Source organism: Desmodus rotundus, chromosome 1 (genome assembly GCF_022682495.2).
Source record: "Desmodus rotundus isolate HL8 chromosome 1, HLdesRot8A.1, whole genome shotgun sequence".
NCBI lineage: Eukaryota > Metazoa > Chordata > Mammalia > Chiroptera > Phyllostomidae > Desmodus > Desmodus rotundus.
The window spans coordinates 121,650,660-121,672,934 of NC_071387.1; the positions used below are offsets into that span (position 1 = coordinate 121,650,660).

General features: G+C 51.2%; 1 protein-coding gene across 1 annotated transcript in view; it reads right to left on the minus strand.

Annotated features, from left to right (window-relative positions):
• The window catches only part of ZAN (zonadhesin), a 30,665-nt gene extending 8,927 nt beyond the window's left edge, over positions 1 to 21,738 (minus strand). Inside the window, 34 exon segments of the mRNA XM_071220636.1 lie at positions 26 to 150; positions 349 to 513; positions 596 to 843; positions 1,250 to 1,394; positions 1,616 to 1,824; positions 2,639 to 2,815; positions 3,111 to 3,205; positions 3,572 to 3,683; positions 3,979 to 4,159; positions 4,393 to 4,640; positions 4,845 to 4,986; positions 6,163 to 6,365; positions 7,071 to 7,240; positions 7,360 to 7,467; positions 7,825 to 7,968; positions 8,629 to 8,774; positions 9,000 to 9,124; positions 9,626 to 9,742; positions 9,915 to 10,056; positions 12,099 to 12,283; positions 12,982 to 13,479; positions 13,954 to 14,038; positions 14,342 to 14,610; positions 15,053 to 15,055; positions 15,148 to 15,294; positions 15,403 to 15,481; positions 15,663 to 15,754; positions 16,066 to 16,230; positions 18,570 to 18,722; positions 19,431 to 19,518; positions 19,679 to 19,950; positions 20,069 to 20,215; positions 20,695 to 20,747; positions 21,686 to 21,738. Coding sequence (XP_071076737.1) covers positions 26 to 150; positions 349 to 513; positions 596 to 843; positions 1,250 to 1,394; positions 1,616 to 1,824; positions 2,639 to 2,815; positions 3,111 to 3,205; positions 3,572 to 3,683; positions 3,979 to 4,159; positions 4,393 to 4,640; positions 4,845 to 4,986; positions 6,163 to 6,365; positions 7,071 to 7,240; positions 7,360 to 7,467; positions 7,825 to 7,968; positions 8,629 to 8,774; positions 9,000 to 9,124; positions 9,626 to 9,742; positions 9,915 to 10,056; positions 12,099 to 12,283; positions 12,982 to 13,479; positions 13,954 to 14,038; positions 14,342 to 14,610; positions 15,053 to 15,055; positions 15,148 to 15,294; positions 15,403 to 15,481; positions 15,663 to 15,754; positions 16,066 to 16,230; positions 18,570 to 18,722; positions 19,431 to 19,518; positions 19,679 to 19,950; positions 20,069 to 20,215; positions 20,695 to 20,747; positions 21,686 to 21,738 — 5,291 coding nt within the window.
• Between the last annotated feature and the right edge of the window lie 537 nt (positions 21,739 to 22,275).

Here is a 22,275-nt window from a genome sequence, read left to right on the forward strand (position 1 = left end):
GGCAGGAAGATATGGGGACAATTACATTGGGTTGGCCTCCTTATCTTGCCAACTATCCACAAATTCAATGTCACTCTGAGCTAGTTCATCATTGGGCATCATGAGGTCATCCTCTTCCTCACCATTGAAGTTCCCGCACATGCCACAGACCTGGGTAGGCAGAGGGGAGTCTCAGGATTCGGGGTCAGGGGCAGGAGAGCATTTCCCACTGGCACCCCCTTTTCCACTCTAAGGAGAAAGGAGTACTCGGCATCCCTCTGCTGTTCTGGGGAGTGACTTCTTGGGTCTAGGGCCCCACCCCTTGCAGGGGAACTGATTCCCTTAGGAGAAGACAGGTGTTTTCCTCACCTTTCCATAATAGGCTCTAGGGAGTTCGATCTCTAAGAACCCACTGCCGTCAAACTTGACTTGTAGCCCAATGTAAACACTGAGCACAGTGTAGATGCCACTCGCAGAGATGCTGACACCCCGGACCTTGTTGGTCAAGGGAAGGGTGAACTGCTTGCCATTGATCTGCAGAGGAAGGTAGGAAGAAGGACCAGAGCCTCTCCCCACAACTCGCTTCCTTTGTCCCAGCCCCTGCCACCCAGCTCACCAGCACACGATGGCCCTTTTGCAGGATGATCAGGGAATCAAAGATGTTAATGTTGACCTGGCGGAGGTACAAAGCAGGGGACTGGTTTTCCCTCCTCCCATTCTCGCCACTGATCTTGAAGAAAGGCAGGTCCATGGTGAAGTGGCACGTTTTCACCAGGACGTAGGTGCAGGTGCTCCTGATGGCGTGGTAACTGCCATCAAAGCTCACATAATGGGAGGTGTCTGAGATCCGGCACACTCCCATACCTGTAGGAGAGAGAGGTGGCCGAGGCATGCTCATCCTCTAGCAAGAACAGGCATTCTCCCCATCTTCAAGGAAAAGATGTGAAGGCGAGGGAGCTTCCAAAGGGAAGGAAGACAAGGAAAAGAATCAAGACACAGGCTCTGGCTGGTGGGAGGCTTGTGGGCGGAACAGGTATTACCCTGCCGGGGAGAGACTTCTAATGGCCCATCCGCTATGGAGAACCATGAGTGACTCCAAGGAGCCTTTCCTGACACATAGTGCAGTGGTCATCTTTCCCCACCAGAAGCTCTTTGGTACGGCAGGGCCACAGACCGGAGTGCTGCAGACCCAGCGAGGAGCATGAGGGGAAGTCGGGGAGAGCTCGTCTTGGTGGCTATGAGGTCTCCTACATGCTCAGGGGCCTCATACCTGCAGCCCGGCAGCGTATCAGCCCATCCAGGGGCCAACACCTTTGGCTAGGTTTGCAGGAGGTTTGGAGGCAGGAGATGTTGTTGTACATGGAGCAGGAGCAGAGCCTGGAGCAGGTGTTGTCCGTGTACCAGCTCTCCCCAACCTGTGGGGTGTGGGCATGCAATAGAAACTGGGAAGCCAGAGATAGACTGGGCCCCCACCACCCCAAACTCTCCATGAGGCTAGCTTTACTCGGCAATTACCTCCATCGCTACACTCTCTCAGCTTGCTCTCCAGCCCCCAGCACTGGCCTGCCTAACCTGTCTGCCCCCTAACCTGTCGACCTTGGAAGGGCAGGGTACCCCTTGTGCTCTGGCCTCTCACCGGGTAGTAGGAGCCCCCTGGGTCAGTGCAGCCACACTGGCTGAGGGGCACACAGGAGGTTCCACTCAGGATGTAGCCTCTTTGGCACTCACAGCCCTCGACACAGGGCAGTGCTGCCGGGCAATCCCGTGGGGAGGTCAGGCTGAGGCAGGTGTCTGGGCAAGGGTTGGCACAGGGGCTGTAGCTGCTGCCAGGTGGGCACTTCAGAGCTAAGAAGAAACTAGTGTTAGGAAGGGCTGAGGGATTTCCAGCTCCCTGACCTTGGGGCATGAAGAATTCCTGGGAATGTTTATCAGATGAATGGATAAACAAAATGGGGTCGATGCAGACCATGGAACAGGATTCAGCCTTAAAAAGAAGGGAATTCTGGCACATACTACAACATGGATGAACCTCGAGTACACTATGCTAAATGAAACCAGGCAGTCACAGAAAGACAAATACTGTGTGACTACACTCACATGAGGTCCCTAGAGTGGTCAAGTTCGTAGAGACAGAGAGGAGAATGGTGGGTGCCCAGGGTGGGGGCGGGAGGAATGGGAATTTAGTGTTTACTGGGGACAGAGTTTCGGTGTGGGAAAACGAAGAAGTCCTGGAGGTGAGTGGTGGTGAGGGTTGCATGGTCCTGCGAGTGTGTTTAATGCTGTAGAGCGGGATGCTTAATAGTCTCTAAAATGGGCAATTCCACATTATGTATATTTTACCACAACTGAAAAGAAAAAGAGTTCCTGGGACAGAGGAAGAAAGGGAACAGGTGAGAGGGGAAAGACGCAGTAACCAAAGTGGGGCATAACGTTTTGGATGAAGTGAGAATCAGCTGGAGCGGCTCCCAGTGCAAGGAGATGAGCAGAGGGTGGAGGCTGGGCTTGGAGAGACTGGAAAGTGGAGAACAGAGCAGGTCCCCTGTGGGGGCTGCGGACCAGGCTAGGAGGGAAGAACCTAGGAACAGAACTTAGGGAAAGGAGGAGAGGACAGGTTTGGGAGACTCCTCCACACTGTAGGAGTGCCTATCAGGTCACTCACGGCAGAAGGTGCTGTTCCGCCAGGCAGGGGCCTGGCCGGCCTGGGCACACAGGGATGCGTAGGCCTGCAGGGAGCGGCACAGGGTCAGGGTGTCACCCTTGGTCCCACACTGGCCATGCACACAACTGGTAAAGCTGGAGTGTGGGGGTACCACCTCATGGCACTGGGAGAAAGGTCCTGGAGGATAAAACCACAGGTGTGTGAGAGAAGAGTAGGAGCCCGGGAAGGGAGCAGAACCAGGCAGCTGCTTGGGGCAAATTCAACATCTATTTCCTGTATTTACTGAGAACCTACTCCCTGAGATTCAAATAAAAAGGCCTATCTATCAGGCTTCCACAAAGTGCACACTACCTCTGCATTTCCATCTGTCTTCCTCCCGACTTCCTATTTCATGTCTCACTCTTCCTCCCTCCCTGACCAGTCCCCCTGCACCCTGGGGGCGGAAAGGGGGCCAGCAGAGGATGAGGCTTACCCAGAGGGTTGATTAAGATATTACAGTTGTTATTCCAGGTGTGTTCCGCTTCATTCCCCTGGCATCTAGGAGGTTTGCCACCCTCGAAGAAGCAGCTAAACAAAAAGAGGGGGAAAGGATAGGAATTTAGGGTTGGAGGAAGCTTCCCAAAAGTTGAAACAAAAGTCTCCTGAAGAGAAAAAGAGGGATGTAAGTAAGGACCGGAGAAAAGAACAAAGTGATGCCCTCAAGTAGGAAGGTCAGAAGGTCCAGCAGGAAGGAAGACAGTTAGATCTCAGTATAGACTGCCCAAAAGGGTTCGCCAAAGACTTAGATCAGTAAGCACAGGAGAAATCAGCAGCAGGGGCATCAAATCCAGTCTCGGAGAGATTGGGGACACACAGAGGACGCCCACAGGCTGCCCGCTGATCTCTTCCTCAGGTCCACCTTCCCATGCCTAGCACCCCCTGTTCCCAGCTCACCCGGGTTCAGAGTATTCTCTTGACTTCCAGGAAACTCCCAGTTGAATGGAGTTGGTTGCAGGCCTTTCATCTGGTTTCAGATTGTCATCTAAGCTGTTGTTGTTGTAGTTTCCTGGAGGAAGGAGCAGTTAACAGAGGCCACAGAAGTACCCTGCCAGCAGACCCAGCCCCAGGACCACCGCTTTTCATCTCCCAAGAGGCCCTGTCACTCTGTACTCCACAGACCAAGGTTAACTTTTTCTTTACCTTGAGCTTCCCTTAACACCTACCCTCATACCCAACACCCTCCACCCATGAAGCAGTGGAGCAGCGCTTAGGATGGATGTATTAAGAGTGTGTGTGTGCAAGGACTGGGAAGGCTCCTTCCTGTTGTCCTGGCTTTGCCAGCAGGTGCCCAAGGAACTCACCACACAGCCCACAGAGCCGGCCAGCGTAGGTGGAGGGCACTGTCACTTTGACCAGGTGGTTCCCATCATAGCGAACTTGAAGTCCAAAATCAGCATAGAGGAGAATAAAGGAGCCACTGAGCCTAATGCTTAAACGACCTCGTGCAGGCCACACAGGTAGGGCCACCCGACGACCATTCAGCTGCAAAGGCAGGGAGGACATGGTAGGGAAATGCATTTGGAACAAGGACAACAACAGGACCAAGGCTGGGGAGCAGGAGAGGGACAGAGGGTATGTCTCAGGAACTGGCACTGGGTCTGGACTCCCCTGGGGTCCAGAAACCAGACAGGCAGGTCTGGAGCAAGGAGGGAGAGAGCAGAGTTTCTGCACAGGCTGCTGGTGTGGGGCCCGGGGAGGGAGGCAGAGGCACATACCACCACCTTGCGGCCTTTGATCAGTGAGATTTTGAGGTTGAAGACCTTCACGTGGACAGCTTTCACGTAGGAGACCTCCAAGTTCCCACCTTGGAACTCATTGGTGGTGCTCACGAGAAAGTAGTTGTCAAGGGACCATGACCAGCAGGGTTGGGTCAGGGTGTAGCTGCAGGTGCCCATGAAGTGGTGCAGGGCTCCATCAAAGGTCTGGTAGTGGGGATCCCCCGAGACAGTGCAGGTGGCAGACCCTGCGAAGGAGGAGATGGAGTTCAGAGGCGCCTTGCCCTGGAGGTGCCATCTGGTGAGTCCACATTGGGGTGGTCCCCAGAGCTCATCAGGTGGTCAGCTTGGCTGGGAGAGGTCAAGAACAGGAACCCACTTTAGGGCAAAGCCATGCCCTTCCATGAGGCTGCATGGGCAGCCCCCCGCTCACCTTCCACCTGACTGCTCACCCTGAGCATGGCAGCCATAGATGCCATCCTGCTGACCACAGACTTCCTGGGCCTGGCACCTCCAGAGCACGCAGCGAACTTTGTTGTTGCCCTCACAGATACAGAGCTCTCTGCAGCCTGCTTTGAACCACTGCTGCTGTACCTGGGGGAAGGAAGGAAGGAAGAAAAAGCTGTCATTTCCTAGTCTATCAGCCCACAGCTATTCAGATCATTGGCTTGCTCACTGAGGAAGAATATCTGTCTTCCCAAAGCTCCAGGGTTAGTTGCAAAAGTCTGGCATTCCCTCATTTATCCCATCATTCCATCATCATTTTTCCTTCACTATTTCAACAGATATTTATATATGCCTGGTGCCAGTCATTGGGAATTCAGTAATGAACTGGATGTATGATGTCCCTGCCCTAAGAGAACTCATGACACAGAGTGGGGCAGCAAACAAGTAAACTGATAGTAAACTGATGACCAAATCATGTGCCCCAACATGATATGCACCCAAAGAAGACAAGCAACAAGCAGGGCGCCCAGTGAGAGTCTCCTGCCATCAACACAGACAGTAAGCACTTGCTACAAAAGTTTAGAGGTCTGCTTTCTGACTTTGCCTATCAAGACGTCTTCAAGAAGGAAGCAGCATTTCAACAGGGCCTCAAAGGAGGTGAAGAATTCCAACAGGCATGGGTGGCTGGGTGGCTGAGAGCAGGTAAAAGGGGCTTAAAAGAAGGTGGAATTGATAGGAGAGCAAGGCATGGACAGAACGTCTTCAGAGGGCCTGGAATGGGGGCTGAAGGGAAGAGAGCCAAGAGGACCTCAGGTGGTAGATGACTTTGACAGACATCGGTGTAGTTTCTAGAACTTGGGTGAGGAACAAGCAACGAAAGAAGAGAGAAGTGACATCCACGAGAGTCTGGCTCCAAATTCCGCCTCTGAGAAAACTGTGAAGCTGGGGCCAGGATGGAACGGAAGTCCTTTGGCAGAGAAAGGGGACTTGGTAGGAGAGAAGGTGGTGTTTGGAAAGAGTTCAGGGGAGACACGGATGAAGAAAATGACTCAGGGACATAGGGGAAGAGAAGATGGGAAGGAAGAGAAATGGGTCTCAGGCTCTGCCAGGTAGTGTTAGCAATAACTGCTATGACCCTATCCCTGTCTGAGTGAAAATTGCTAGAGCTGAAGAAAGAAAAAGGGAAAGGAGACCTGGGCCAGAATTCCCCTAATCCCGGCCCTACAGGCCCTGCCACACTTCCTTCTCTCTTGCTGCAGGCTTCAGATCCTGGAGGAGGGCTTTCTGGCTGCGTGGCTAAGAGGTCCAGCTCCAGCAGCTCACCATGAGGTAGCGGCCCGTGGAGTCAAGGCACCCACACTGGGATCGGGGGACGCACTGGAGACCGCTGAGGACGAAGCCAGGGTTGCACTCACAGCCCTCCACACATCGGTCCAGGCAGGACATGCCAGACAAACTTGAATGGCAGGTGTCAGGGCACATGTTGGCACACATGGTGTACTTGCTGTTGGGTGGGCAGTCCAGAGCTGGGGGAGGGAGAAGCACAGGTGAGAAGCGCATGAGGCAGGCTGAGGACAAGAGAAAGGAGGTCTGTAGCTAGTAGCTAGTTCATAGCCCAGAGTTCAGAAGGTCTCAGCAAGAGGCTTCTGTCCCATGTTGAGAAGGAGAGGGACTGGGAGAAGCATGACTAAAGAGCTCAGCTTCTACCCTGGGCTTGGAGGAGAGGCCTGTAGGGAGCTACTGAGAGGCAGGTCCGTGGAGGCAGACTGATCCAAGAACCTCAACAGCGCTGCTACGTAAACATGCCCAAGCTACATGGTCAAGGTGGAAGGAATGCTGGGGAAGCACGTATGTGGCCTCAGTTAAGGTCATGGCCCTGCCCTAAAGCACAATCCCCAGTGGGCTGGGCCATACTTAGCAGCTGTGTGTAGGTGATGGTGCAACCTCCCAGACACAAGTCTGTATTTCATGTGTACATCAGGCAGCCCGGGCAGGCACTGGCCTTGTTCTGATAGCCTCGGGCAGCTGGGAAGACTTGCTGAGTTTACAAGAGACTGTGATTTTCTCAGTGGATATTTCTGACTCTGCAGATTTCCCCGCCCATGTGTGGAAGGGAAAGGGTTCCATCAGGCACCCCCAAGCCTGTGCTAACTCTCTTAGATGCTGGTCCTCTGCTCTCATATGCATCTGAAAGAAGCATCCCCCTAGCCCTGCTCCTGAAGGCAACTCACGGCAGAACTGGGGTTCTCTCCAGGGCTTCACCCTGTAGCCAGCATCCTGGCAGGTCTCAGTCAAGGCTGCCATATGAGCACACAGCATCTGCTGCAGCCCCTGGAAGTTACACATGTCAAGCACGCAGTTGTTGAGGAAGACAGAAGCCATGAGGTGAGGCAGGCATGACCTGCAGAGAGAGGCCAGGTCAGAGGGTCTGAGGGGACAGAGAGGGCAGAGCACCCTGCCTCAGAGGACTCCAGGTGCCAAGCCCCACCCCCCTCACACCCATCCTGCCTCCTTTCATACTCAAAGGCTCCATGGAAGACCACAAGCCGTCCGCAGAACTCTGGCCCGGATAGAGTGTTCTGCAAGGTTGAGTTACAAGATGGGGGATTTGCCTTGTTCTTCTGGCACCTAGAAGAGATCCACCCCAAATGCCCTAAGGGTTAAGTCTTGCCTCTTTTTGGCCCCTACCCTAGTAGTCTCCCGGCTCTCAGCAACCCCTAGTGGAAAACATTTGAACACCAAGCCCTAAAGGAGAAGGGAAAACCTGAGCTGGACAAGCAAGAAGGGGGTCTCCTCACGATGGCCTGAGGATCAATCATGGCAGGGGAAAACGATTTGGTAATGAGTTCATGGACGTGGCTGGGACAGAAGTGGGGGTGTGTAAAGGAAGAGAGAGGAGAATAGGAATGATGCCAGGCAGGGTGCTTGGTTCTTAAAAGGGGCAAAGGAGCAGAAGGGCGGTGCCAGAGCAGGGGACTTCCTCACTCCTTGTCCACATCCTCCGGGGTCTGCCAGCTGATGGCCAGCTCGTCCACATCCCGTGCTGGCCTACCGTCAGGCATCCAGTTGTCATTGCTACTGTCACCGTCATAGTTGCCACAGAGACCACAGAGTTTGCTATAGAAGGTGCTGCGGAGGGGCAGGGCAAGGAGGCGGCGTTAATGGAAAGAAGGGGCGGTAGTCATCTGAGGGACCACAGCAGAGTGGGGTGAGTGAGACGAGCAGAGAAGCAAGAGGTGCTGACTCAGACCAAGGGTTCCGGGCCAGGTGCCAGGCACACAAGGGCCTCACAGCTCCCTGCCTGGAGCCATCTTTACAGTCTCCCCTCCTTTCCTTCTTCTGCTCTTGCTCACCTTCCAGCCTTTTGCTCACCCTAAGACATTCCAGTTTTTCCTTGAATTTGCTGTTCACTGTTTCTATAAAGTTGTAGTTCCCTTATGAACTGCTCTTCCTTGAAGACTGGGATCAAGTAACCAGTCTTCGGAAAGCTCCCATAGCCCATTGGTGACTCCTTCTAGCACATTCCCAAAGCATTGTGAATATGTCCTGCTATTTATCCACAGCCCTGAGACCCTTTTCCTCCTGTCTCCCCATCTAAAGGGGTGGCCTGCCAGTTGAGCTAGGTGCTTCCTACCTAGACTGAGAATTAGTGCCTGGAATGGAAGGGAAAGAGGATTGGTCTGCAGCCATAGCACCCTAAACGCGCTCGCCTGATCTGCGAAGCTAAGAGGATTGAACGGTCCTGGGAGAGAGAGAGGGGCGGAGCGGGAGGAGTGGCAGCTGCCTCACCTGGGCACACTCATAAGCAGCTGCTGGTCACCATCCCATCTCACCCGCAAACCAAACGCAGTCTGCAGCTCCACAAATCGCCCACTTGGAGCCAGGAAGATGCCTTTAAAAGGTGTGGCTGGGAGGGTGACTTGTTGACCCCCAACCTGGAAAGTGGGGCCAAGGGAAGAGACTGAGAGACTGACCTGAGGGTCAGAAGGACTCCCAGAAGATGCTAATATCCACCCTCCACATCAAACCTAAAGACCTCTTCCCTTGGAGTGCTCTGGAGCCTATCCCTGAGAGGGTCTGGAGGCCGCGGGAACTGGCTGGGAGAAGGTTACAGCAGCCCACAGGCGGCCCTGGCAGAGCTGAACAGAAAATGGACTCACCAGGGTGCGCCTGCCCCTGAGCAGGGTGACGGTGGTCTGAGGCAGTGTCACATAGACTTCGCTCAGGCAAGACGTGCCTTCCAGTACTCGTTCCTTATTCTTCGCCACCACCCTGAAGAAGGGCTCTGTTTGGGGAGAAGAGTGAAGAGCACCCAGGGATTCATTCAACAGCATTTCTGAGCACCCACTGAGGGAGGCACTCACGCCTGGCACGGTGAGGATAAAGGACCACAGAGATGCCAGCTGCAGTTCAAGAGGGAAGCCCAGACCCACATGTGAGTGGGGCATGACTGCCTGCCTCTTCCAGAACAGTCTGACATGGCGTGCTGCCAATCCCTCTCCCCTCAGGACTGGGATGTCCTCCAGGGTGGATGTTTGTGCTACTTCTCTCGTCCCTTCATTGCCACTATGTGAGATGAGCCTTTTAATAAATGTTAGCTAAGGAAGCAACTGATAAAGAAAAGTGTCTTAAGATGCAATTTCCCCGGTAGCCTGGTCTTGAGAAAGTCCTGCTTCTGGGGTTAACATGTCAACTCTTACTTTTCTTGTCTTTTCCATTTGCTCCCATGCCCACCTGTTCTGCCAAACCCCTCACCCAGGCCATGGGGGCATCGCCAGGACCCTACCTGTTGAGTTGCCACAGGGTTGGGCCAAGATGTAGGTGCATTTGCCCGTGAAGCTAAAGTGCCTCCTGTCAAAGGTGAGATAATGAGGATCTCCATAGACAAAGCAGGTGGCAGTGCCTGCCAAAAGAAGGAAGGGGACCATGGGAAGAGGGTTCGCCAGGCCAGATAGCCACCTCACCCAGCCAGTTGCACACCCCAGCTTCTCTTTTCAAGGGAGGGATTGGAATCTTGGTGTCACATCCACTCTGAAAGCCTGTCAGGTGGGAACAGAATACGGGGAAGGTCTCACCATGGGGGTGACATCCGTACTGGTTGTTCTTCAGCTGGCACACCGTGTGTGTCCCACACTGAGAGGTCAGGCACTCCACACGACTGCCAGGCCAACAGCGACAACGTTCTGTGCAATTGGGGCTGAACCACTCTGCCCCAGCCTGGGAGCAAGGAATTGGGGGTCACAACACTACACAGCTCTTGGGGAGATCCCATCATTCCATGTGATAGCCTCCTTCTCTTCCACTGCACCTGCCCTAAACTTGCTCATATTTTTCCTCTTCTCACCCCCTACTAGATATTCCTGCCCACCACAGGACATTTTCACGTGCTGTTCTCTCATCCTGCAATGCTCTTCCTTCTCCCTTCTTTTTAAATTATTCCTAGGCAACCAACAAGTTCAGTTCAAGGGACACTACTTTTTTAGGAAGACTTTCCCGATCTCCCTGACTAGGGGTCATCCTCATAGCTCTGGGTACCTTCTTCTTCCCAGGAATTACCACAGTTGCACTTTTATATTTATTTTTGAGATTATTTGATTATAATCCCCCCTGTGAGGGACCATGAATATCTTTACTCTCTACCTTAGCCCCAACACATAGCACAGTGCCCAGCAGAGAGCTTTCACTCAATAAATATTTGCTGAATGAAAGAATGAACCAAGATCCAATGGGTCCCAAAGAATATTACAGTATTAGGAGAGCAAGGACCATGCCCTTTTCATGGAGGCCCCAATGCCAGGAGGGTTCAAAATACTCAATAAAGAGTTTTGAATGTAAAAGTGAATCTATAATAAGGTAACACATGTCTCCCAGGGCAGGGAAGAGATGCTTGGTGCTGACAGCTACGGCAGATCTTTCTAGCCAAGCTACAGCGGAAGCGAATCCTAACACTGACACAGGGACACCCAGGAGATTGGTTAAGAGAGGTGGGGTGGGGAGGGAGTAGCCCTCAAATAGATAATCAAAAGGAAAACTATCTAGGGCTGAGAAGAGGCACTGGACACTAATAAATAGCTGAATGTTCTGTTAATTAATAGGCTGCAAATGATAGTTATCACAAATTGCTAATAATAATAATTAACATTTATAAGTAATTGGTCTGTGTCAGGATCCAATTTTATCATACAGCCATCTGATGAAGTAGAAAATCTTATTGTGAACACTTTAGAGACATGGAAACAGCTGTGAGGAGGTACAGAACCTTGCCCAAGGTGACCCAGCAAAGTGCTGGAGCCAAGATTCATGCTCAGGTTGGTCTGACTCTAGGATGACTCAGTTCAATACAGTGGTCACCAGCCACAGACCCAACTGAGCTCTTGAAATGCAGCTGGTCCAAATTCAGATATGCTGTAAGCATAAAATGCACACTGGGTTTTTAAAGACTATTAGTATGGGAAAAATGGAAATGTAAACAATTTTATTAATAACTATTGATTACATGTTGAAATGAGAATATTTAGGATTGAGCAGATATTGTTATTAGTTTAACCTTTTTCCTTTTATTTTTTGAATGTGTCCATTAGGAAACATAAAATGATGTATGGCTTGATTGCTATGCCTTTTAGACAGTGCTGGCCTAGAGCCTGTGCCCCTTCAGAGCCTCTGCCCTTGACAAATGTCCCTTGGGCCAGGGGGCAGGGGGGAGAGACATTAGTGAGGGAAGACCAGAACAGTAACTTCTCTCTTTTGATGTATCCTATCAGGATTTACAAGTTCCATTGGAAGATTCTGAAATACTGTTCTATGTGCTGGACATACCAGAAGCTCTGTTCAATGTCCGGGGTCCCACTCAATGTCTCTATATATCCAGGGGTCCCCAACTTTCCTCAGGTTGGAGAGGAGGGCCCGGCATCACCTGGTTGCCCTAGTGTCTATTGCATCAAGGCTGCCAGTATGGAACAGAGAAGTACAGAAATATCGAGACTGTTAGGACCACGGGATGATGGAATTGTCTGCACAGCCTAGCATCATGCTCCGCCAGAGCGGATACTCAACAAATATTTATTATATGAACAGAGATGACAACGAAACCACACACTGAATGAATGACTCCACCATTGAGTAACCACTGCTTGAGAGCTGACCCCTGGGGACTGTTCCATGGATCCAAATTCACTTCACCTGGGGAGCAGATGGAACTGGAACCCAGGTGTTCCTCTAGCAATCTCCCTCAGGGGACCTGGGCATCCCAGGGGTCTTACCTTATAGTAATTATTGTCGTAGAAGCAGTTGCAGGAGGAGGCATTGATGCAGTGGGAGCCATTAAGCAAAAAGCCAGAGTTGCAGACACAGCCAGGCTTGCAGAGGAGCTCACATTTGGGCTTGGGGTTCTTGCAGGATGCCGGGCAGGCGCAGCGTTCATAGTGGGCATCTGGGGGGCAGCTTGCTAAGGGGTAAACAGCCTTTATGAAGCCTCTACTCCATAGCTTTCTCACGGTGCCTACCTGTCTCTCCTCTACCCCACATTCAAGTTCTTCTCTAAGAAGTTAATCTGCATTATTCAGCCATAAAAAGGAATAGAGTCCTAATACAAACTACAACCTGGATAAACCTTGAAAGCGTTATACTAAGTAAAAGAAGCCAGTCACAAAAGGCCACATATTATATGATTCCACTTCCATGTAATATCTAGAACAGGTAAATCCACAGAGACAGAAAGTAGATTAGTGGTTACCAGGGATTGGGGATTGAGGGATGGGGAGTGACTGCTAATGGGTATGGGCTTTCCTTTGAGGGTGATGAAAAAGTTCTGGAATTAGAAAGTGATGATGTTTGCACAATCTTGTGAATATACTAAAACCACCAAACTGCACACTTTAAAATGATGACTATGATGGTATACGAATTATATCTCAAGTAAAAAAGTAAGAAGAAAGCTTGGTGCTTGGTTCCCAAATACCCGCACCCACCTGTGCCCTGCTGTCGCCTCGCTCAGGGTAGTCAGTCCTCATTTCTTCTAAAGTCACCACATCTGATTCATCGCTCCTCTAAGACTGCAGTTTTCTACTGGAAGCATCCCTTTCCCTAACACTCTCTCCTAGTCATCATCTCTTACTTTCAGTTCTTTGTCCAATGATCACATACCTGGAGTAGGACTAGGGGCTGTAGTGGTGGCTTGGGTCACAGTGGTCATGGAGGTACTTGGAGTACTAGGAGGCATCACCAAGGCTGCAGGCCAAGTGGGTATAAGTGTAGTAGGAACTGTGGGCCTTTCAGTGGGGACAAAGAGTTTTTCTGTGGGGACAGTGAGTTTTTCAGTGGGGACTGTGAGTTTTTCAGTGGGGACAGTGAGTTTTTCAGTGGGGACTGTGAGTTTTTCAGTGGGGACAGTGAGTTTTTCAGTGGGGACTGTGAGTTTTTCAGTGGGCAGAGTGAGTTTTTCAGTGGGGACTGTGAGTTTTTCAGTGGGGACAGTAAGTTTTTCAGCGGGGACAGTGAGTTTTCCACTGGACATAAGGAATTTTTTGGTGGGGACTGTGGGTTTTCCAGTGAGGACAGTGGTTTTTTTTGCGGAAAGAAGGATCTCAGAAGGGCCAGTAGGGGGAACTGGAGACTTGGAAGGGGGCATTGTTGGCACAGGTCCTGCAAAGAAAAAAAAGCCCTGGAGTTTAGTCAAAATCATACCACCACCCTCTTCACTCACATCTAATTGGAATGGGTAGGATCAAAGGGGTAACTTATTAGTACCCCTCCTTCTACTCCCAACCCCACCTTCACTCCATAAACACTCAACAACCACTGTTCCTAATATATGTCAGATATTGTGCCAGATACAGATAACACAGAATGAATAGGATGTTGGGCCTCGCTTCAGGACCATCATTCCTTACTGTGTTCTGGATCCCACCACAGAAATTCATGGCATCAAAGTCACATCACTCAAATAAGCATCCTGTTGGAGCCAGGGAGGTAGAGGTGGGCAAATCACAGAAAACAAGGCTGCCTGAAGACTCAGACACAGAGAGGACTTGCTTTTTAACCAGTACCTATAGAGAAGCCCAAGAGATGGTCATCTCAGAGCAAGGCCCATTTCTGAGGTCTTGGATTTTGTCTTACCTTGACAGGTCCCGTGATTGATCAAGATGAAACCCACAGCAACAATGAAGGCGGTGTTGGTGCCCCTGATGGCCTCCAGTATCAGCTAAAGGTAACGAGGGAGAAAGAAGGAAAAGAGAAATGAAAATGAAACCCTGGCTCCTTGGTGACTCTGCCAGGCAGAGAGTCTGTCTTCTGCCAAAATGTCACCTTGTTCCAGCCTCAACTCTGCCCTTGTCCCTTTTCTGGAGCCAGAGAGCCTTCTCAGGAATATCAAGTTTTTTTTCTGCTCTGCTCTCCTTCCAGTGTCCCATCGTAGCCCTGGTTATGTCCCCGGATACTAGGCATTGTGTCCCTCTTACCATGCCCCACACAGATACTCAAAGGGCCCACTCCCTCTGTCTGTCACCTGCATAGGCTGTTGATGTCCTGAAGGGATGGTGATGGAGGCGTACAGCCAGCCAGGGCTCTGAGACCCAATGCGTTGCCAGAGAGAAGTTAGGGAACTGCCCGCAGGACTCCCCAACAGGAGCTTCAGCTTAGTGTCCTTTCCCAGGCCATACATGTAGTAGGTAAATTCCACACAGATTGTAACCGGCGCGCAGAAGGACGGGCTTACCAGTCTGAAAGACTGGCCTGCCTGGGAGAACTTGTCAGCCTCAAGGTAGATATAGTCACCTTTGAGGAAAAAGGAGGGAATAGGCAAGATGAGAAACCTCCACAGGACAAGTCTAGCCCTACTCTCTTTAGCAACAGCTTGCTTTCCAAATGGACATTTAATGCAAATACCCAAACTCCCCACATTGTGGGGGGGCGGTGTGTGTGTGTGTATGTGCTCACTTTGGACTTTTCTAACTGAAGATGGCAGGATCAGAAAGGAATGGAAAACCAAACCAGCAACCCAGATTCCTTTGTTGGCTACACCAGTAAATGTCTTAACTGCAAATGAGACAGTAGATTTTGAAGCCTTGGGCTCGATGAAGTGAGATGCTTGGATTTTTGGGGGGGCGGGGTTCAGTGACTCCACAGCCATGAGAATCCTCAATTCACTCTACCTCTCTCATCACCAAGTTCCGGCCATGTGGCACTTCCCAATAAACACCTGCTAGCTGATCTTCACCACCTACATCTTCTTCCATCAATCACACCAACCAGCCCCCTAGCTAGGAGCAGATTTAGTATTTCATTGGCTTGAGGGGCCATCAATCTCCTCACCTCTATTAAGAGACACTCCAAAGGGGCGTGCACCTTGGGTGGGCATATTTTTACCACCCCAGGTCCAATGTCCACCAATCCCTGATGTCTGCACCCAGTCACAGAAGGGATGGGCATCGTCTTCAAAGTCACACTGAGGAAAGCGCTCTAGAGTATCAAAATGGAAAATTTGAGAAAATTTGGCCATCTCTCTATTCCTCCCTCATCCCACCCCTGATTCTGAGGGATCTGGGCCTCCCAGAGCCCTGCTCTTACCCCCACAGGGAGCAATGCTGATTGCATCCACTGCCACAGCTGGTTCTGGGACCTTTCCAAACACGCCCACCACAATGAACTGAAGAGAGAGGGAGAGGGGGCGGGGCATGAGAAAACAGCCCAAATGCCTAACACCCCATCTGATTGTATTCTGTTCAGGGACCTAGGCAACTTGCTCCCAGTGCCCAGATCCTCATTCCATTTCAGTACTGGGAGTGCCTACTACAAGCAAGAAAACCTGCCCTCTTGCTCAACTGTACCTGAATCTGTCCCTGGCCTGTGTAATTGACAGAAACAGTCTGCCAGTTGGGTCCAGAATGTCCTGAGAAAAGAGTGTGTTTCCGGATGCTGCCTACAATGGAAGGAATCCGAGGAAGTGAGATTAAGCCGACTGGAAAATGATTTCAAACCTGTACTCAGAAGAATGACTAGCACAGGGAATGTATCGGAGTGAATTCCCTTCCTCAAATGCAAGCGCTTCCTTCTCTCTCACCTCCTAGCACTTTATTTTTCCAGAATCCAGTGCCCTGCTGGCTCCCCAATTCTACTCTAACTTAACCTTGCACATAGCCCAGATTTCTCTAGACCCATGTCTCCCCATCAACCCAGCCGTGGGAGATGAGCCTCAGGTCAGTGTAAGCCCCATGACGTCGCCACTCTCACCCAAGACAGAAGCATAGATGGTGAGGGCTGCTCCAGGAGACCGACCATGGAGGATATAGTGGAAAGACAGGCTCAGACAGCCTGACGACTGGCTCAGGGGGCTCAGGAGAGCAGACTTCTGCTTTGGCTTTGCATTCTTGGGGTCCAGGAGCATGTAGAAGCCACCTGTGAAGAAAAAGGTCAGTAAGGTGGGAGGCTGAAATTGGGGGAGTAGTGCACAGGGAGAGGGCCCTGTGAGGGCAGGGGGTCTGGCTCTGGGGAGCCCCAACAGCTGCCTTGGATCAGCCAGTGCTGAGGTGGACCTACACCCATCTCACGACTGGCTGAACCCTTCAGTCCTTCCAGAAGTGCTTCACAGGGCTGGGTAAGGACGCGGGCATCGCCATGTGAAAAAATGGCACTTTTTCAGAAGGAACAGACAGAACCTTGTCCTTTGGGTTCTGACTTTTTAGGTCCTCTAAAGTCATATCCTCTTACATGTCTTGACCCACTGGACATAGCCGATTCACACAAACTAGTGAGAGAGGGACTGTCTGACAGAGAAGGACAGCCAACTCCCCACGTCAGGTTTACCACCAGCTCAGTCAGCCAATCAGCCTCTACAACGCTCTTTGACGCAAGTGGTATCCGGGGGAAAATTAGTGCGGCCGCCAGGCAGCGCTCATCCCTGCCTGCAGGTGCGCGACCCTGGAGAGCGTGCTTGCCGCCCGGGTGGGAGGACTGTGGAAAGGGAGAGAAGAGGGCTATGGAGGGGAATGGGCAGGAAGAGAAGAGAAAAGAGAAGAAACGAGAGGGACGGTGGAATGAAAGGAAAGGAAATGGTGAATGGTGAAAGAGAAAGCAAGAAGTGGCAGTACTGGGGCATGTGAGAAATAGAAAAAGAAATGGGAGAAAAAGCAAGGAACGGTGAAAAAAATATAATTAAGTGAACAAGTTGGAAAAAAGAAAAGAGAGAAATCTTTAAAAACAACATTTACTGAAACTGCTGTGCATGGAATACAGTGCTAAATGCGGGGGGGCGGCTGGGGAGCTGCCACAGAGGCGGGCTGGCCCCGTCCTTCTCTCCAGGGGCTTAGAATGAAGGTGGGGTGGGGGTTCCTCAAGGTCTTTCTAGAAGGCAAACCTCAGGCAGCAGGAAAGCTCAGAGGACTGAGAGCGTGGAGAGGATGGGGTGGGAAGGGCTATGGAGTAGGGGGAGGGAAAGCTGGAGAAAAAGAAAATGAAAATAAGGTGGAAGGAAGGGAGAGAATTGAGAATGGAGAAAGGCAAAGGGAAAGAGAAGAAAGAAGAGGTAGAAACTCAAAGTGGGAATTCGTGAGCATGATCCTGTATGTTTGATCTGCGAAGCTTGGCGGAGCATGCACTCAGCGCCAGCTAGAAGTGCGTGTGGTGTGGTGCAGACTGAGAGAGGAGAGGCGGCTAGAGTGCAGGAGAGAAAAGGAGCTGAAGAGCAAGGGAGGAATGGGGGAAGGAAGGAAAAAAAGAAGAAGAGCCCAGCGAAGAGCACAGCGAGGTGGTGGAAAAGAAGCTATGGACAGACATGGACGGAATAGAAGAGGAAGAAAGAGTATCTCCTGGATTACTGCAAAAGCCTCTGAAATGGCTTTTCTGAGTTCCCTTCCGTGGATTTTCAACACAAAAAGCAGGTGATCCTTTTAAACATAAATCAGATCAAGTCACTCTTCTGCTCCAAATCTGCAAAGGCATTCATGTAGAATAACAGCCACAGTCCTGACAATAGCCTTCAAGGCTCCACAAGGTCTGTTCTTCCTAGGACCCACCTGAGCTCATCCTCTCCAACCCAGCCACATGGCTCCTAGCTGAACCTCAATAGCCCCTCACCCACTACCTCCACCAGCCTACTGCTACCTCAGGGCTTTTTCACAGCTGACCCCTCTGGTCAAAATGTCCTTCTCTTCAAAATTTTCAGCCTCACTCCCTTACTTCCTTCAAGTTTGTGCTCATATGTGACCTGAGTGAAACCTACCCAACTGCATTATTTAAACATACAGCCCACCCTACCCCCTCCAAGTCCAGTCCCCTTACTTTATTGAACTTATTTTTCTGCTCACCTTATAACTGTATAACTGTACTTCTTTATTGTTTTAGGAACTGTCCCCCTCTTGGTTCCCTGCTGCTTCTTATCAGTTTTGTAAGCTAATGTCTCTTAAGTGCCTAGGACAGTACTGGGTACATTTTAGGTGCTCGATAAACATTTGTTGGATGAATGAAGAATGAAGGGTTCCAGGAAAGGGAGGTAAAGAGCAGGCTGTGCTAGGTCTGCCAGGCAGAGCTTGTGAGGTGGCAGTGGGGGGAGCTGGCTGGGAGTGTGGAGTTTGCTTCTGCCAGGCAGTTCAGGCTGACAGAGGTTTGAGATTACGTGGGTCCACCCCAGACCTTCCCAAGTTGAGTTAGTGTAGAGTTGTCAGGTAACCATCATAATCTCCTGCGAGGTCACTAGATGCCCAGGAAGTCAGAAGATAGGAGTGTGGCCATTTACTCACTGCCAGGACGGGAGAAGTCATCCTCAGGGCCCACGCTTGGCACCCCCGATGACCCCTTCTTCTGGACCCACTTGGCTCCAGAGGCTGTGGGGATCCAGCTCCAGCCACAGAGATTATTTTGAGTGTCAAAGCTGCACATCTGCACCATGCAGACTGAGGGGAATGAAAAGAGAGAGGATTTAGCTTTTTCTAAGAGGACGCAGCTCTGAAAAGTATGCCTGTCTGGAGTCAGTATTCTGAGTCCCAATCTGGGTCCCGTGAACCATGGAGGGCCTTCAAGCCAGCTGCAGTTCTTCTCCCTAGAGGCTGTGTTCCTGGCATAGATTACTTCAACTGCCCAACCCTCAATTTCCTCATCTATTAACTGGGAATAGCAGTAACCTCATGCTGTAAACTAGATTATGTTCAGGGAGCCTCTAGCACAGTACCTGTGCTCAGTGTTTGTTCCTTGCATCCAGCTTCTGGAATTTTCCTTCCCTTGAATTTGCTCCCTTCGAATTTCTAACATCAGATTAGAGGGCTAATTCCAGGTCTGGTAGCAGCCGGGGTGACCAAACATTCAGGTTTATCCTGGACTGAGGGTTCCCTGAGATGTACGACTGTCAGTACTAAAATAGGGAGAGCCCGGGGCAAACCAGAATGGTTGGTCACTCCAGGACAGGTATCACCACAACTCTATGTTAAAGGAGAACCTCTCTTTAGGTGTGGCTGCTTCAGGAGTCAAAGGTACAGGGTATGAAGGTAGAGAGAAGCAAGTAGCCTCAACTTGGGAAGAAACCAGGGTCATGGTCCCTGAGCTACTGCTGCCACCCTAGGCCATGATGGGCGTGGAGAGAAAGAGGAGGAGGGACAGGTGCTCACCCCTACTGCAGGAGCCACGACGGATATAGATAGCATCCAGAGAGATGTCCAGGTAAGTGGTGCTGCCTGTCACTCCTTCAAATATCAGCTGTGGTAGGGAGGAGGGATCACCCCACTGTGAGCCCCTAGTTTCCTGCCTGAATTCAGAAGGTCCAGCCACCCCATACCTCCTCATTATCCCCGTCCCTCCTGGCCTCCCCACATACCCAGATTCCCACTGGGGCCCCAGATTCTGCCCTCAGCTTCACCTGGCTGGGCAGGGCCCGACCTGTGGGCACAGTGACAGCGGCGGGCATCCAGGAAGGGCTCTGGGTATTAAGGTGTTTCCAAAGCAGGTTGGGGTGTTTGTTCTTGGTGCCCATGAGCAGCAGCAGTTTGAGCTGGGCACCCCAGGACAGCCCGAACATGTGGTAGGCGAAGTGCACGCACAGGGGGCCTTGCTCCCATATGGGGGAGCTGCGCAGGCGGACCACCCCGCTTGGGCGGAAGGAGCTCAAGTCCAGGTGCAGGTAGTAGCCCTCTAGGGAGGCAGAGCCCAGGACAGTGAGGTCCTGCCACCCCTATGAGCTGCCCCCAACCCTTTCCCAGAGCCCAGGCACCCACTCCCAGCTGCCTCCCTAAACTTTAGGCTTCCTCACCTCCATTGGGGTACCCCCCGGGGGGCCCAATGCTGCCCATGGGGGAGGGTCCACTGGCTCGAATCCAGTCCCCATCATCTGTGGATACTTGAGTCCAGTCACAGAAGGGTTTGGAGTTGTCCTCAAAATCACACTGGGCTATAATGGCTGGGGGAAAAGGCCACTGTGAGGCCAGGAGAGGGGAGGGGACCAGCTGCAGAGCCAAACTGGGGGCATAGGAGTTAGCAAGACTGCTAAGCTTAGAGAGGGCGGCCACTAAGGTTAGGGTGCAGAGCAGAGATTTGGGAAAGAGGATCTAAGAATACATCTCTTAGGAGAAATTCAGGGTGAGGGTTGGGTAGGGTGGGCAGAATACTAGGTCTAAAGTCACGAACTGACGTCCAGAGGGCTGGATTCAGAGGGGCAGAAAGGCTTTGTCTGGGCAGCATACACTTTGTTGCTGTTAATTTGAATGTGAATCTTTAGGCAGGGCTTGTACTCCTCCACAGTTCCCTCCGCCCTCTGTCATCCAAGGGCTGCCCTTTACACATGTATTCCATGTTCGTGTCATCGCCTGGCCTAGAGGGCACATGGGTGGCCACCCTGGACAGGAGGGAAAGTCTGGGCTGTCCTCGTTTCCAACTCACAGTTGTCCTTAGAGCTGTGGGTGCCTGGCTTCTGGTCCAGAGGCTTCTCTTTCCTTGAGGTTGATTTGGAGAAAAAAGAAAATGTAATACTTGTCATTATCAAGAATTATAAGCCTCAGCCCTGGCTGGCGTGGCTCAGGGGATTGAGCGCCAGGCTGAAAAACCAAGGGTCACCAGTTTGATTCCCAGGCAGGGCACGTGCCTGGGTTGTGGGCCAGGTTCCTAGTGGGGGCCACATGAGAGGTGACCGCACACTGATGTTTCTCTCCTTCTCTTTCTCCTTGCCTTCCCCTTTCTAAAATTAAATAAATAAACGCCTTTTTAAAATTATTTATTTATTTATTTATTTATTTTTAGAGAGGGGATTGATTCGCAGCCCGCACTCAATCCATTGAACTACACCAGCCAGGGCTAAATAAACTCTTAAAAAAAAAAAAAAAAGAACTATAAGCCTCAATGACTGACTGTGAGCTCACCTTAAGTTCTTATCTGTCTCTGAAAAAGTGTCTTCCCTGAGAGGTCCTCACATGCCCGCCAGTACCCTCTATCCCTCTATGCCCTGGATGTCAGGCGTGGTTGAGTCTCAGGTGAGGAGACACCAGTTTATACCCAGGGACTCTCCTTCCTTCAGGTTGAGATCTTCTTGTCCTATAGTCGAAGTTTCCCCCCCATCTTCAGGGCTTGACCTCTCTCTCTCTTCCTCCACCATCTTCAGACCTGTTTCCCCAGTTCTTCCCTCTTTCCTCTCGTTTCCACTGTCCTGCTCGTGCTGAGCTTTCGCATCACTCAGTTCCCGGCTCTGAGGCTGGGGGGCTCCCCTCATTTCTGTTCATTCTCTCTCTATCCCGTGGGGCTCCCGCCTTCCTCCCCTGGACTGTGCCCTTCATAACTAGCCTGCTTGCCCCCTCAACTTTGTCCGTCACTATTCCTCAGAGCCGCCCCCAGTTGCCCCCTTAGCCCAGCTTACCGGACAGAGATGGGCATGTGGCGCTGGCTGCAGGCAGCTCCTATGATCAGCACCAGAGCCCAGACTGGCGAAGCCATGTGGGACCTCACAGCGGCTCTCAGAGGACACGGGGAAGGCAGAGAATAAGGAGCCCAGGCTGTTTTAGACACCCCCGACCCTCCTTGCTGGGCATCCTTCTGAGGATGCCATGGAAATTGGACAGTGAGGAAACTGGAAATAAAAACTAGGAGGGCTGAAGTTTAAAATCCAATACAAGAGTTATAAATTGAAATTGAGAGAAATAAAATGAGAGGTAGAGAGAAGGAGAGCAAGAGGGAAAGAAAAGAGAGACTTGGAGAATCAGTCCAGGAAGTCTAATGTCCAACCAAAAGAGTTTGAAAAAGAGAAAACACAGAAAAAGAAATTACTGAAGAAAAACTACACAAGATTTCCCAGAATTGAAACACGAGTCTCGTAATTAAAAGGAGTCTGGTGTGATGAATGCAAAGAGACCCATGAAAGGCGTGTCATAAAATTTCAGAATATCAGGGGCGAAGAGAAAATCTTAAACACCTTCAGACAGAACAAAGCAGGTCACATACTAAGTATCAGGAATCAGCAGGGCGTTGCACTTT